Source organism: Chinchilla lanigera, unplaced genomic scaffold, assembly GCF_000276665.1.
Source record: "Chinchilla lanigera isolate Chin_1 unplaced genomic scaffold, ChiLan1.0 scaffold00067, whole genome shotgun sequence".
Classification (NCBI taxonomy): Eukaryota; Metazoa; Chordata; class Mammalia; order Rodentia; family Chinchillidae; genus Chinchilla; species Chinchilla lanigera.
In genome coordinates this window covers 4,965,943-4,980,628 of record NW_004955468.1, presented here as the reverse complement: position 1 = coordinate 4,980,628, position 14,686 = coordinate 4,965,943, and the positions used below count along the sequence as shown (strand labels likewise).

General features: G+C 47.5%; 2 protein-coding genes across 4 annotated transcripts in view; one reads left to right on the top strand and one right to left on the bottom strand.

The window, feature by feature from the left end:
- Positions 1–85: 85 nt before the first annotated feature.
- On the top strand, positions 86–3,605 carry Faap24 (Fanconi anemia core complex associated protein 24). 3 transcript variants are annotated; one of them, XM_005400075.2, is made up of 5 exons: positions 86–269; positions 485–603; positions 694–833; positions 1,020–1,172; positions 2,709–3,605. In XM_005400075.2, exons 1-5 carry the CDS (start codon positions 130–132, stop codon positions 2,955–2,957), a joined length of 801 nt encoding a protein of 266 aa, XP_005400132.1. In that variant the 5' UTR covers positions 86–129; the 3' UTR covers positions 2,958–3,605. The 3 variants fall into 3 exon arrangements, with proteins under 3 accessions (XP_005400132.1, XP_005400133.1, XP_005400134.1); XM_005400076.1 differs by having other exon boundaries at positions 121–183; XM_005400077.1 differs by having other exon boundaries at positions 170–304.
- A 439-nt stretch (positions 3,606–4,044) lies between these two features.
- Positions 4,045–14,686, bottom strand: part of Rhpn2 (rhophilin, Rho GTPase binding protein 2) — a gene marked incomplete at its 5' end in the record, with an annotated part of 44,148 nt that continues 33,506 nt past the window's right edge. The window contains 5 exon segments of the mRNA XM_013522388.1: positions 4,045–5,405; positions 11,084–11,239; positions 11,496–11,642; positions 12,617–12,693; positions 14,411–14,605. Coding sequence (XP_013377842.1) covers positions 5,145–5,405; positions 11,084–11,239; positions 11,496–11,642; positions 12,617–12,693; positions 14,411–14,605 — 836 coding nt within the window.

Below are 14,686 nucleotides of genomic sequence, written 5' to 3'. Positions count from 1 at the left end.
GCTGGTCTCATTCAAATCTCCACCAGTGCGGAAACGGTCTGAGCTGTCTGTCCTTTTATTGGTCAGGTCAGGTATCAATCACAGACACCACAGCCTATCCGACGCTGTGGGAGGTGGAGGGCGGGCAGGATGAAAAACAGGGCAGGCTCAATCGAAGGGAACCCGGAAGTGGTGCTGGCTCAGGTTTGTTCTCCGAGTCTCCGGACTGGGGCTGAGGCGTGGTCCCCTGCTCTCTGGGCCAGGATCCTGGACTGGACTAATGAGCCAGGGTGCGGACCTAGCTGGGACATCAGGGGCCGGGCAGGTGCCGAAAACGAGGGACGCGGCCACCAGGTCTCCTGGTTCTTAGACTGACAAATTATTCAGTCTTTCACCGACCACCCGTGTAGCTGGAATCTTCCCAAAGGGGGTCGGGCTCCGAGTGCACTGTGGGGCCATGTGGAGTAGATCCTGCTCAAATGTTATCTTGCATTTCCCACGTTAGGTCGAGACCACCGATGGACGCGAACCCCGCTGACAGTACGGGCCCCGTGCACGTGCCTTTTGGGCACGTTGTGGCCAATGAGAAATGGCATGGGTCGCAGCTGGCGCGAGAGATGCAAGGTCGGTGGGTTGGGCTTTCCATCGCCAAGCGCTTTTCTCAAACCATACCATGAACCAAAGTTCACCGAACTCGTTTTGTTGTATTTTAAGGAAAAATTAAACTCGTTTTTGAAGATGGCCTGACAGGGGTAGATTTTTACCTGTCCAGCAGATCTTGCATTCTCTATATCACCGAAGCTGATTTAGTGGCAGGAAACGGCTACAGAAAGAGACTTGTTCGGGTTAGAAATGTAAGTAGTGAATTAAAGAAACTGAAATTGAATATTGATTTGTATCCTCCCCCACCCTGTCCCTTGGAATAAACTCTGCAGTACCATTGGTCATTCCAAGCCAATGATGGAGACCACTGATAACGTGATAGACTTTCTTAATTCTCAAAGGAAATGTTACCAAATGGTTTACGTTTTTCTTTGAAGTCTAGTCACCTTCAAGGGATTGTAGTAGTTGAAAAAACACAGATGAGTGAACAATACTTCCCAGCCATACAGAAGTTTACCGTGCTGGACCTCGGGATGGTGTTGCTTCCAGTGGCCAACCAGACTGAAGCATCCTGCCTCATTGTCCAGTTGGTAAGTATGGATTCCTCCTTTCACCGTAGCCCTGTCCGCCTGCACATTCTCGACTCATTTTACTCTAGCTATAGTTGCAATCCATGACACCAGTCTAGGTCATTCCGTGTTGCTTTACCAAACCTTTTTGAGAAATTTAAGTTCAGGAAGCCAGCTGAGCCTGCCACTCACTCCAGGCACGTGTCTAAGTGAACAAGTTGAAGATTTTGATTTTAGACACCCAGGCTTGATAACTCCCATTATCTCAGTTATGCTGGTGAACTTTTAAATAAAGTGACAGGGCTGGTAGGGCAGCTCAGTGGTAGAGCTCTTGTCTAGCATCTACGAAAGCCTGGAGTTGATCCCTAGCACCACACACACACACACACACACACACACACACACACAGATGCATGAGGTATACCTCTGACCAGCTGAAAATCAGAACGTGAAGATAGGGCCTGAGCATCCATTTTTATAGCCCCTCTGTGATGTGCAGCTTGGGTTAAGAACTAAATTGGAAATACAAGCAACCCTGTGAGGTTCACAGATTCCTCTCTACTGCATCCTTTGCTTCATTATTCCTAACTTCTTATGAGATAGTGCTACTCTCTGCCTTGGTGTAACTGCCAGACTGGAGTGGGTTTCTCCTTTGATAGGCAAGCTTCCCATGGGTCCTGAGGATGCAGATCTCATTTAGATATTGTGTGTGAATGTTTAAATTAAAAATGTTAAAAATTACCACAGTGAAAGACACAGACATAATGAGATCCTAAGGAAAAGACATTGCTCTCAACTCCTCAAAATATACCACCTTGCTTCAAACACACTTGTTCTACCATTTTTGCCACTTTCTGAAGTAGTTCTGGAAGTCCTCTTTTGTGAGTATATCTTCATGGCTGCCTCAGTGTCTTCAATCAATTCAAAACATTTATGGCAGTTTCTGTTAAATAAAAACTTTATGGTGTGTCCTTGTTTGATTTATTCACTGGATCTGGTGTTGTGTGACTTCTGGCTCATCCTCAAAGTCAAAATGACCATGAAAGAGTAACATTTTGAATTAATTCAGGACATTGAGACAGCTATGACAGTCCAACTAAAAATAGTCTCAGAAGAGGACTTGCCGAACTGCTTCAGAAAGTGGGAAGAACAATGGGCTATGTGTTTGAAACAAGAGGAAGTGTTTTGGGGGGTATTAAAGGCAACTGCAATAATTTTTTAACATTCAGTTATTTTGCTGATGTCTACAGATTTACATTCACGGCATTTGTTTATTTATTTTTTATTTTTTGTCTTTTTGAGACAGGGTTCCCTATGCATTTCAGGCTGACCTTGAGCTCACTTTGTAGCCCAAGTTGGCCTCCAACTTGCAATGATCCTCCTGCCTCAGCCTCTTGAGTGCTGGGATTATAGGCATGCACCACCACAGCCGGCTCTATTCACGGCATTTGAAAACATTGGAACCCATAAGTCAAGCCCAATCAAATGAAAACTCCATTTTAAGAAAACTGCCAGTCCTCTAGGGGGCGCTTATGTGCTTTTTCATTTCCCATTCAGGTTCAAGAGCAAACCAGAGAGCCCAGTAAGAACCCTTTCCTCAGGAAGAAAAGAGCTGTGCTCTCTGAGCCATTTCTTCTTCGAACTGTGCAGCAGATCCCAGGAGTTGGGAAAGTTAAAGCTTCTCTTCTACTCCAGAAGTTTCCAAGTATCCAGCAACTGAGTAACGCTTCCATCCAAGAACTCGAGCCGGTTGTTGGACAGGCAGTAGCACAGCAAATCCATGCCTTCTTCACCCAGTCCAAGTGACTGCTGGCCTCACGTCTGTAACATTTTCTCTTTTCAATCACGAACTGTAAGATCTGTTCTTCATATTTAAAAAAGAAGAAAAAATTTCCTTTCACAGCATCTTGTGAAACCCAAGGAGAGGCCCAATGGAGACTGAACGGTACTGCTTTGCTCTCTAGGTTTGGGCATTTAAGTTCGTGGCCGAAGGCGACACTGCCCTCATTCTGCCACGATGAAAAGGCCCATGGCCTCATAGCCTTTGCTGAGACTGTCATTCTGAGCAAACATCCAGTTAAGGCAGGTTTTGGGAGTGACCTTGACCTGCGTCTGCCATGGGAAGGTCTTGTAAAGTTCAGGTGCCGGACGCAGCCATCTACAGGAAATAACCTACAGTGAAGCACTGTGTACGCTAAGGCCCTCGTTCCTGGTGGCAGAGCTGTTGCTCTTCAGGTCTGGTCTGCATATGCTGTGCTCTGAGGGCTGCTGCCAAGGTAAATAAGCAAATGTATAACAGTCCCTTCCTTTGTGCCTTCACTCCTGCCTTCCTGTTTTTTTGGAGGGAAGTGACAGCCACACAGTCTGCTTATAACTACAGGGTGTGTCTTCTGAACACAGAAAGCCTAGGATCTGAAATTCCCCGTATAAAGATGAAATGTGTGGGACAAAGAAGGTGCTTGTGTATGTGTGGATCAATAATAAGACACACCAGAAAACAGTAGAGGGTTCTGCAATGAGGGGAGCCAGGGGCTGGGGCTTAAAGGGTATAAATGTCCCTTGAAAAAATACACACACTACAATAAGACGGGGAAGCAGGGTTGAAAGGAGGGGAGGGGAACGGGGACAAAAGCAAAGAATCAAGATAGATCACGCACAGGTACAAGTTCCCACTGATGAATGTGATTCATTATGCATATCTAAATTGTACCAATAAACTTAATTGTAAAAGACAAACTATAAGGAAAAAAATACACTAAAAATGCCACATTTTAAAAAATACTAACTTGAAGAGCTCATTTATTTTAATGATTAAAAATCAACAATAAAAACATTTTGTGCATTAGGATGATACTTATTGGAAAGATGGAATGAAAGTGACATAAACGCCAAGTCAGATAAGTATGTTTATTTAAATATTTATACAAACACAGCCCTATAAGCAGTGGATAGATACACTTTCCCAAAGCTGGTTGCTTCCCTTAAGATATTGCACAATATAAAATTCTTGTTAATTCTCAAAATTAGATTTCAATGCTGTATTTTTAAGCTACGTCACTTTTACTGTGTCAACCATGAATCTTATTAGAGCAATGGTGTCATCCAACTTGTAACCAAAGAAATCAAACTGGTAAGGTTCATTTTAAGAAGTCAAATAGAGCTTTAAACTTGAATCATTTACATCTTCACCGTATAAAATGTAAAGCTACCTTTTTACCCAAGACTCTTATAATATGTACTTTCTACTTTAAACAAAATGAAAATGTTTTGAGTATCAAACAGTATATTATCTACCCTGTAGACAGCATCTCCATCTAACACTGCCACTGTGTTAGCAACTTATAAATGGCATCAAATTGGAGGAAGAGCTGCTCCTAAATTTTATTTTTATTTTTTGGTAGTACTTTTTTTTTTTTTAGCACTGCCAAAAAATCTTAAAGAAAAAAAAATTCAAGACAAATTTGGCACTAGACTTTACTTGGAAACAGCATTCATATTATGTAGAAATAATGGCAAAATCTTATTTTAAGTTAATGAATTCCATGAAGCAGCAGCTCTTTAGAACAGTTATGAGGAACAGAAATCTCATTCTATCATTATAGTCCTCTGACCTGCCCTAATTCAAGGGTCATCTGAATTCTAGGTTAAGGAAAGATTATTACCCAAACCAGGACAGTTAACAAACAGTACTAATGCAGGTAACCACAGTTTAACTCGGAGTACTTAAAAGTGGTCACTGTAACCATTAAAAACAGACATACTTTCAACACTACTCTATGTACAATACTTTACAGAATAAATAACTTGCAGCAATATCGTGACACTCCTCAAGTACATGTGTTTCCCAACAACGTCAAGAAGCTTCTGTTACTTTCATAAAAGCACATCACATACATGTGAGAAAATGGGATCTGAACATATTGATACTCCACATTATGGCACAAATGTTAAGGCCCGGTGAACCCTGAAAGTGGCCGTTTCCGCTTCCCCCGGTCAGTACAGAGAGCTGTCAGAGCTCAGCAGGCTGAAAGGAGTCGGGAGCTTCTTCTTGACGTGAGGCCTTGACACCCCGACTGCCGGGAGGCACAAGGTGCTAGCTGATTTCCGGCGGTTCTTATTGGTGCCCCAACTCAAGAATGAAAGCTTTTTCGAGATTTTCTTGGTTTTATCAGTTTTATCATCATCATCTATGGCTAAGCAGATCATGGAGTAAGTTTTCTGCATTCCCACAGAGTACGTGGCACACTTACTAAGCTGCACAGAGAGAAAGAAGAAGAAAGGTTAAACATCTTCAAGATGCCTCATGAGTGATTACACAGCTTGAGACTCACATTCTACATCTATAGCAGCCTCTTAATTAAGAGGATACCATTCTAGCTCCCAGGTGACCAATACTTATACTGAATTAGGCTCTTCAAAGCAAGGACAATTTTTTTTTTTTTTGAGACAGGGTCTTGCTATGTATTTCAGCTGACCTCAAACTCGAGGCAATCCTCCTGCCTCACCACACCCAGCTTAGCAGGGATGATTTTTAAGGAACATATTCAGTAGCAGTGGTTCAGGCTTCAGAACAACTACTCACTTTTTAAGGTTCTGACTGTTTTGAGAAATATATAGCAGTAATCAAAAAACGAAAATATAATGCACAGCAGGTCTCTCTCACTCTGGCTTCCAGGCACTTCCTCTAAGGTAACCACTGTGTTATACTTCTAGAGATAATGTGCAAATAAAAGCATTTGTATTTGTGCATGAGTATACTTTACCATTTGTCTGGGGATGGGGAGTGCTGGGGATTGAACTTGGGGTCTTTGCACTGAGCTACACACCCAGCTCTTTTAAAAATATTTTTATTTTGAGACAGGATCTCACTGAATTGCCCAGGCTGGGCTTGAACTTGTGATCCTTCTGCCTCAGACTCTCATGCTGAGATTACAGGCATGTGCCACCACCTGGCTACCTTTTGTCTTCTTCAAAGGAACGTATCACACACATTTTCTACACTTTGCTTTCTTCATTTAGCAAAACTCTGATTTCAATCCATGCTAATAGGTATAGATCAACTTCACTCTCTTTAAAGACAATACAGAATCCATGAAGATACTGCTATTAATTTTTCCCCCTTTAAAATACTGTAGTGGTTTACAGTTTAACTAAATGTGCAGTTCAGTTTTAATAAATGTTTACACTGTTCTATAACTATCATCACCATCCATCTCCAGAACTTTTAAAAATTTCCTCAACTGAAACTCTATACACTATTATCTTTGAAAAACTTATGTATGTAAGCTTCAAGAAAGAAATCTAAGAAAACTGCTTTGTAAATCACCTGCCTCTAAGGCTGGCCTAACATTGAGGTTTTGTTCACTCATTGTTTACTGGCCATTCACTATGTTCCAGGCACTAAATTAGGCCACTTAGAGAAATGTACCAATGTAGGAGGTGGGATCATAACATACAGTGAATGTTTAAATTTTTAAAAATTTACTAAACAACACTGTAGTTCATTAATTGGCACCATTCCCTTCAAAATACTGCCCCCTTGCTTCAAACACATTCGTCTCATTATTCTTGCCACTTTCTGAAGCAATTCTAGCAGTCCTCTTTTGTGGGTGTCTTTATAAAGTATCATAAAATACAGTGTGTCTTGGTTACTTTTCTCTTGTTGCTGAGACCAAATACCCAATGCCCAAAATTAAGGAAGGAAAGGTTTATGTAGCTCACAGTTTGTGGAGGTTTCAGTCCATACTGGGCTGGCTCCAAGGCAGAGTGGCACATGGCAGAGGGCAATAGTTCATGGCAACAGAAGACAGCAAAAGGGCTGGGGATTTAGCTCAGCGGCAAAGCGCCTGCCTGGCAAGCGCAAGGTCGTGAGTTCGGTTCCCGGTACCGGAGAAAAACCAAAAAAAAAAAAAACAGAAGACAGCAAAAGCAGAAGAGCAAAAAGGGAGGAGCAGCAGCAAGCAGCCTCTTTCCCTCTCTTACACTGTATGCAAACTACCCGCCCCAGGGCAGGTGTAGCACTCACACCCATAGACCCAACATTAGATCATGAATCAGTCATAAACTCTACAAGCCTGCCCCATGACTGCATGAGGCTTTGGGAGACATCCAGACACAAACCATAACACAGTGACTGCAGCTGCCATGCGAAGGGAAGGCAGGCTGGCGAAAACACTACCCTGTGTCCTTGTCCACCTGATCCAACAGATCTGATAGCATGGGACTTCCAGCTTTTCCCCAAACTCAAAATGTCCATGAAAGGCAAACATTTTAAATCAATTCAGGACATCAAGGCAGCCACAACAGCACAAAGATGTCCATGAAAGAGGACTTCCAGAACTGCTTAGAAAGTGGTAAGAACCGCAGAATACGTACGTTCAAAGCGAGGGGGAGTACTTTGAGGGGAATTGATAGCAATGTATCTTTTACTGTAACACATTTTAAAAATTTAAACATTTACCATACACCACATATCTACAGTGGTCAAGTATATTCACAATATAAACCTTAGGAAGACCTAGAATAAGGTCCCAACAAAGGAGAGGTATTCCCTCTATTTTATTTATTTATTTACTGGTACCAGGAATTGAACTCAGCACCTTGTGCTTGCCAGGCAATTGCATCATGCTTTCCAGGACACATGCTATCAAAAAATAAGGTAATGATCCTGGAGGCAGATTTAAGGCTGCAAACATTTTCTACCCTTAACCTGCCTAAGAGTCCAACCTGCACCTAGAACCACTCCTTATAAACACGTATGTCAGCTCCAGTTAAACTCCACCCTCTGCCTCTCCTTGCAAGCAGTTGCACATTTCAAGGGTAATTATCAAGCAGAAGGCTTTCCTTGAAATTCTAATGTTCATGGAAGGAAGGGAAGGGGATGTCCAAAGAACGAAGACGTGTTATGCACATGGACCAACTCCCAGATGAAGGGAATCATTATGGATTGCACACATGTACCAATAAAATGAAAACTTGAAAAGAAAATCCTAATGCTGACCCCACACCTCTGCATAGGCACCCTGTCCCCTGGCATTCCTATCTAGTCCTATCAATCCTTTCCTCCTGGATACCAGTCTCGTACCCTCTCTCTTCCCTCCCCAGGCCCTCACCCATCCTCCTGACACCCCTGCCTTACACCTCTTGCATCTGTCCCAGGGGTCTGGGCCTCTCGCGCCTGGATTCCGCTCCCTCTCTCCCCACCCCAGCCCCTGGTAACCGCTCACCTACTATTGACTCCACAGATGTGCCCACTCTGGACATTTTCTATCAGTGGAACTATACAATCCCTTCATGCACCAGCCCTCCCCAACCTGACTCTCATTGTCATTTCTCCACAAAAACTGTCAGCTGGTCGTGCTGCCAGACGTAATAAACACAACTCACCACCTCTTAATTCAATACAACTGGTCACTCCCCGCTGCAAGATTTTCTTTGCTCTCTTTTTCTGGTATTGGGGACTGAACCCAAGGCCTTCATATGGAGCCACATCCCTAGCCCTTTTTATTTTTTAATTTTGAAACAGGGCTCACCAAGTTGCTGAACTGCACAGGTTTGGCTAGAACTTGTCATCCTCCTGCCTCAGCCTCCCAGGCTGCTGTGATTACACACACACGCCACCACACCTGGTGGATTTTCTTGACTCCAGAAGCTCCTTCTAGCCTCCCTCCCTGAATCCTCTTTCTCGGTTCCTGTGCTCCCCTTCTCCTGTAAATGACATCTAAATGCTCGGGTTGTCTCAAGGTTTGGCCCACACCCCTCAGGCAATCTCATCTGATCTCACAGCTGTAAATACCACCTCTATGTTGATGACTCTCATACATTTATTTCCAGCTCTGACTTCTCCCAACTGCCTACCTTTCACATCTGATGGCCAGCAGCACCTGAAACATTCAAAGCCTCGCTCCTGCTTTCTGTCTCCTCCACGCCCCACAGCCCTGTCTCCCCTCGTGATGAAAAAACCCTGCTCACACAGTTGCTGAAGCCAGAATCCAAGGCATCCCCTCCCCACCCTCCATCTGTACTGAAAGCACCCACAGATCCCTCTCCCCTCCACCTCCAGACTACATCTCAGGTGCTTCCTCCTGCCTCCTCGCCACGGCCACCCCTCAGCCTGAGCCGCTGACGCTGCAGGCCCAGACAGCTGCCCTGACCAAGTTCCCATAGCAAACACCTTCCAAAGTAAACGCTGCATCGCATCGCATGCATCACAGCCCTTCTGAGGGGTCAATGCCTTCCACACCCGCCCTTCCTACCTCCCTCTGCACACTCCAGTCACAGCACCGGCCGTCACAGCTCTGCCACTGATGCTGAAAGGCCTACTGGTGCTGGCAGGAGCAGCTCCTCCCTGCGGCAAGGCCTCTGCACCTGCCTCCCACCCCACACCTCGCACGCTGTGTCCCCTCCAGGGCTCGCCCTTCTCAGCACTCAGGTTGGTTCCAGCCTGGTCTAGGAGCCTCTCCCCAGCCTAGACCTTAGACCACATTCCGTGTTTTCTTTTCCTATAGCACTTATCTAAATCACAGCCGTGGACTTGCTTGTTTAGTGCACCATTCCTGGCGACAGGGACCTTCTGTCCACTTGGAGCTGAAGCTTCAATGCCTACCAGTGCCTGGCATGGGTGCTGTGAGTGGATGTGGTTTGTCCCCCTAAGGCTCACATACTACCAGCTTGGTGCTGAGTGTGGCACTGCTGGAGGGGAGATCTTTAAGAGATGGAGCCCAGTAGGAGGCCCCTGGGTCACCTGGGGGCATCCCCTAAGACGATGGACTCAGGTGGCTCTGGCTTCCTGTTTGGGGGTTTGTTTGGGATTTTTCTTTTTTTCCTCTCCTCCCTTCCCCCCTTCCATCCCCTTCCCTCTTCTCTCCCCTCCCCTTCCCCCTTTTCTTTTCTTTTTTCTTTTCCAGTACTAGCGACTAAACCCAAGACCTTCACACTGAGCTACATCCCCATTCCTTTTTATTTTTTATTTTGAGACAGGGTCTCTCTAAGCTGCCCAAGCTAGGCTCAAAATTATGATCCTCCGGGCTCAGCCTCCTGGAACAGTGGGACCTCCTGCTTTGGGATGTGACCTCTCCCTTCTGCACCTGCTCCCAGCAGGCTGCCATTGCCGTTAGGCCTTCACTAGAGGCCAGGTCAACAGAGCTGCCCAATCCTGGACTTTCAGCCTCCAAAACTGTGAGCTAAGTAAACTCCTTTTTCTATTTTTTGGAGGGGAGTGGGTGTGCTTTGAGATACGATCTCGTGGTATAGCCCAAGCTGGCCTCAAACTCACAGTGATCCTCCTGCCTCAGCCTCCCAAGTGTGGCATTACAGGTAGGCACCACCACGCCTGGTTTAGCCTGTGTTCATAAGCAGCCTCCCTTAAGAAATTCACTGGAGTAACAAAAACACTAACAAAGCACACAGCGGACAATCAGTATTTGCTGAATGAATAAATGTTGTAACAGAGGGCCAGTTAAAGTACATTGCTAAGTGTAGCAAAGTGCAGGAGAATCTGAGACGTGATTCTCTCCACTGGAAAAGTTAAAGGCTCTGACTGTACACATGAACCTGGAGAAGGATCAAATAATTCCCGAGGTCTCCCAGGAAATGGTTAATGCTGCCTCTGAGTATGGAGGGGACTTTCACTTGCTGTCTTAACCTCCTCTGTACCACGTGCACATTTTTTAAACACGTGTTACTTCTGTAATTAAAGAGAATTTAATCAGAAAAACAAATCCACTGATTATTTTACCTACAGGATTAAAACTTTTAAAGTTGTCAAATGACCCCTCTGCCCCAGGTGGGCACATCCCAGGGAGGACTCCGGAGAGCCGAGCCGTGCAAGCCATGCTGTGCAGGCGGAAGGCGGGAGGCTGGGTGAGGCCTCCAGGCTGAGCCCTCCGAAATCCCCCTCCACCCCACCTTCACCACTGGCGGCCTCTGCTCACCATGGACGACGTGGAATCCAGGAGGCTCACGACCTTCATCTCGATCTCCTCCCCACCGAAGCTCTTCAGCAGCTTCATAACCTCGCTCACTGTCAGCCACTTACAATCCACGCCTCGAATGGAAACGATATAATCTCCCTCCTTGGCTCCTGCCAGCTACAGAAATATAGTTTACATAAACGTCAGCGTTTTGCACATTTAATTCCAAGTCAGTTCCCAGTAGACACGTGCGTAAGTTTGCTTTAAGAGAGGGAAAACATTCATTCTCCCCTCTTTGGGCATGGAGCACCCAGAAGCACCCTTTGGCATCAAAAGTCAGGCCTTTGACACAGGTGAGCACTAAACTCCATCACCCAGGTAGGTGTCTGGGCCACTTGCTTTGTTTCCCCCAGCTGGAGAATGGCAGGCTTACCGCAGCAGAACAGGAAGGATCCAGAAAGTGGACTTGAACAGGGGCATTGCCTCGCAAGGTGAACCCCAGATCCCCTTCCTCTACGGTGAAGTGAATGCTTCGAGGAGGCGTCCACCTCTTATTAGCCGAGAACACCGACAGGGGCCCCTTTGGAAGACAGCATCATTAGGTTGAGAGTTTGAAGGCTAAATTAGACTTTTTTTTTGAGACAGGAGTCACGCTATGTTATGTTGCACAGGCTGGTCTGAAAGTAGTGAGCTGAAGGGATCTTCCTGCCTCAGTCTCCTGAACAGCTGGAGCTGCAAGTACCCTGTGCCTGGTTCTGAACCAGACACATGGAGACTAAAGGGGAACATTGCCTGTTGTCCTGAAGACCTCCTTTGGCCTCCTTCAGAGGCTACAAATACCATCTGGAGCAATAGGAGCTACCACAGTTACACAACAATACTAACTGTCATTTTCTCAAGCATGTCCAATATATTTAAAATAATATCATCTCCCAGAAATTATCTCAATTAAAATTATCTTAAGCCAAGTGCAGTGGTACAAGTCTGTCATCCTGGCACTCAAGAGGCTGAGGCAAGAGGATTTTGAGTTCAAGGCCAGCCAGGAATATATAGTGAGACCCTGGCTCAAAAACAACAAACAAAACCAAACCTTCAATAAAACCTTTAACATAAAAAATTCAAAACATCTAAATATAGAGCTTTTAAAATACACTGTGGTCTGAAAGTTTTTGTCGCTCTCAAATTCTGTGTTGACAGCAATGTGATCACTAGGATCGGGCCTTCTGGGGGGTGGGCAGGTCATGAAGTGCAGCCCTCGTATGGGACTCATGCTCGGATAAGCAGGCTCAGTGCGTCCACTCGTCTCTTCCAGCGGAGGACGCAGTGGGAAGGCACCATCTGCGAGCCACAAAGCAGGCCCTCGCCAGACCCTGAATCTGCTGGGGACTTGACCTGGAACCTCTCAGGTGGCAGAACTGAGACTGAAGTTTCTGTTGTGTAAAAGCCACTTGGTTTACGGTACTCTTATAGCAGTGTGGACAGACTAAGACAGTATACCTGGACAATAGAAAAGCCGTTCCCTTAGGTCACTTATGAAACAGGTGTTCAACATACCAGCTTCTGGAAGAAGTCCGTTACTGTCACTTTGGAGAACTGGGGCAATATCATTTGAGCCTCTTGTTCAGTTTTAGCTAGAGAAGAAGATTAAAAATGAACGGATAAATGTTCCTGTAATGGAAAGCGAGCGTTTAAAATGCAGGTCTTCAGACTTCTCTTCAAACAGAAAACAAACCAATGCCTCCTCCTGGCCATGTGTCACTCACCCTGGTTGGGACGGTGGTACGAAAGGTTGGGCCCTGCTCAGCCCCGGGCCAGGGTCACTGTGCCTTCCACTGGGGCACCACCTATGAGCCATACCGTTTGGGGCTGGGACAGAGCAGTGACAACCAGACACAGTTGGTGTCTCCTCCATGGAGCCTACTGCTCTTCCGGTGAAGTTCCACTGTCTCACTCTACTGAGAAGTGACCTGATTTAGATGCAGCTCAGTACACAGCCCTGGACCAGACAACAGGCTTCCCGCTTTCATTATTAATGAGTGATGTGCGCATTTCACAGTGAGCAGGGACTCTGCCCAGTCCCAGCTATCCACAGTGCCCCATCTTCTTCCAGAACATTCATGGCAGGCTTGGGCCCACTCACAGCACAAGGCTGATGGTTTTGAGCAAAGGATCCCAGAGCAGGCTAACTACTCACAAACAGTATGAAAATAAGACCTCAGGAGGGTGAGCATCACCAAGGCGATCACACCCTTCTGTCCAGGAGGGGCCCCAGGGCCTCCACAAATCCACAACACAATGCTGCGCTCAAACCACCACCGGGTGCCTTCCACTGGGGTGCGGTTCAGTGGGAGAGGCCTGGCCTTGCAAGGAAGCCCTAGGACGGATCCCCAGGGAGCGGGGAATCCAGGAAACTGGGCCCTCAGCCTGGCCATGACACCACCTCTGGGTGCACAGTGCGGGTACTGAACTGGGCCGGAGAGCCCGCTCAGGCGTCAGCTGAGGAACTGCTCCCTGGCTGGTGTGGGAGAGCCACCCCTCAGCTGCTGTCAGGTGTAATCTGTCTGGTGAGCGTACAATGGGGGAAATGGGGCCTGAGCTGGTTTTTCCTCTATGTCCTCAGAGGTAACGGACCAAGGGGACCCTGATCCCTGCCCTCCCTCACTAGAAAGCCACTGCTCGCACTTGAGCCCTCGCAGGCAAGTGACTGCCACAACCCAAGGGCAGCAAGGACTGCCCCGTTCAACATTCCTGAACCACCAGGGTGCCCAGACCCGGGAGTTGCTGAGAGCCGGTGGTGGTGACAGAAGCTGGAGAGGTCAGGGTCAGGAGCAAGCCGGGCGGGGCGGCACGAGGGTCTCCTCGGAGCGGGAAGCAGCACAGCGTGCGGTTTCCGGGAAGACAGTGGCATTGGGAAGACAATGGCCCAGAGCCTCAGCGCGCATGCGCGGAGAGTGTTGGGGAGGGGGGGTCCCCTGGTGACAGCGGTAGCTGAGACCCTATAGAAAAGGCCCTAAAGAACAGAAGCCAGGGAAAGCAGACGGATGGGGAGGACCAGGCAGAGGTGCAGTCAGCTGAGGGGACGGCGAACGAGGGCCCACGCGGCAAGGTGGCAGGCGCCGGACACTCGGGGAGGAGCGGCCGGGGCAGGAGAGGGGCAGGGGCTGCAAAGGCGTCACGGCGCGGAAGCCCCTGCCCTGGGGATCTGGAGACAGAAAGGCCAGGGCAGGGGAGGCGCTCGGTCCCTCCCGCGCAGCCCCGCAGGATGAGCACGCCCAGCGTGAACAGCGGGGCCCGCCTCCAGAGAGGGGCACGCCAGACACACACAGGGCCTGGGTCGCGGCCACTCACAGACAATGTTGGGCGCCTCGGTCAAGTCCAGAAGGTCGTCATCCTCCTGGTGCTGGGTGTGCTTGAGCCTCGTGCGCTGGTGCGCGGCCGACAGCACCTCCTGGAGCACCTGGATGCCGCGCAGCTTCTTGCACAGGCTGGCCTCCCTCAGCGACTCTTCGTGGTGCGTGAGCGCTCTGTGCAGGTGGCGCTTTCCTGCGGGAAGAAGACCGCCACCCACGCGGCACGTGACTACATGCAGAGCACCACAGGGTCCGATGGCCAGCCCGAGAAGCT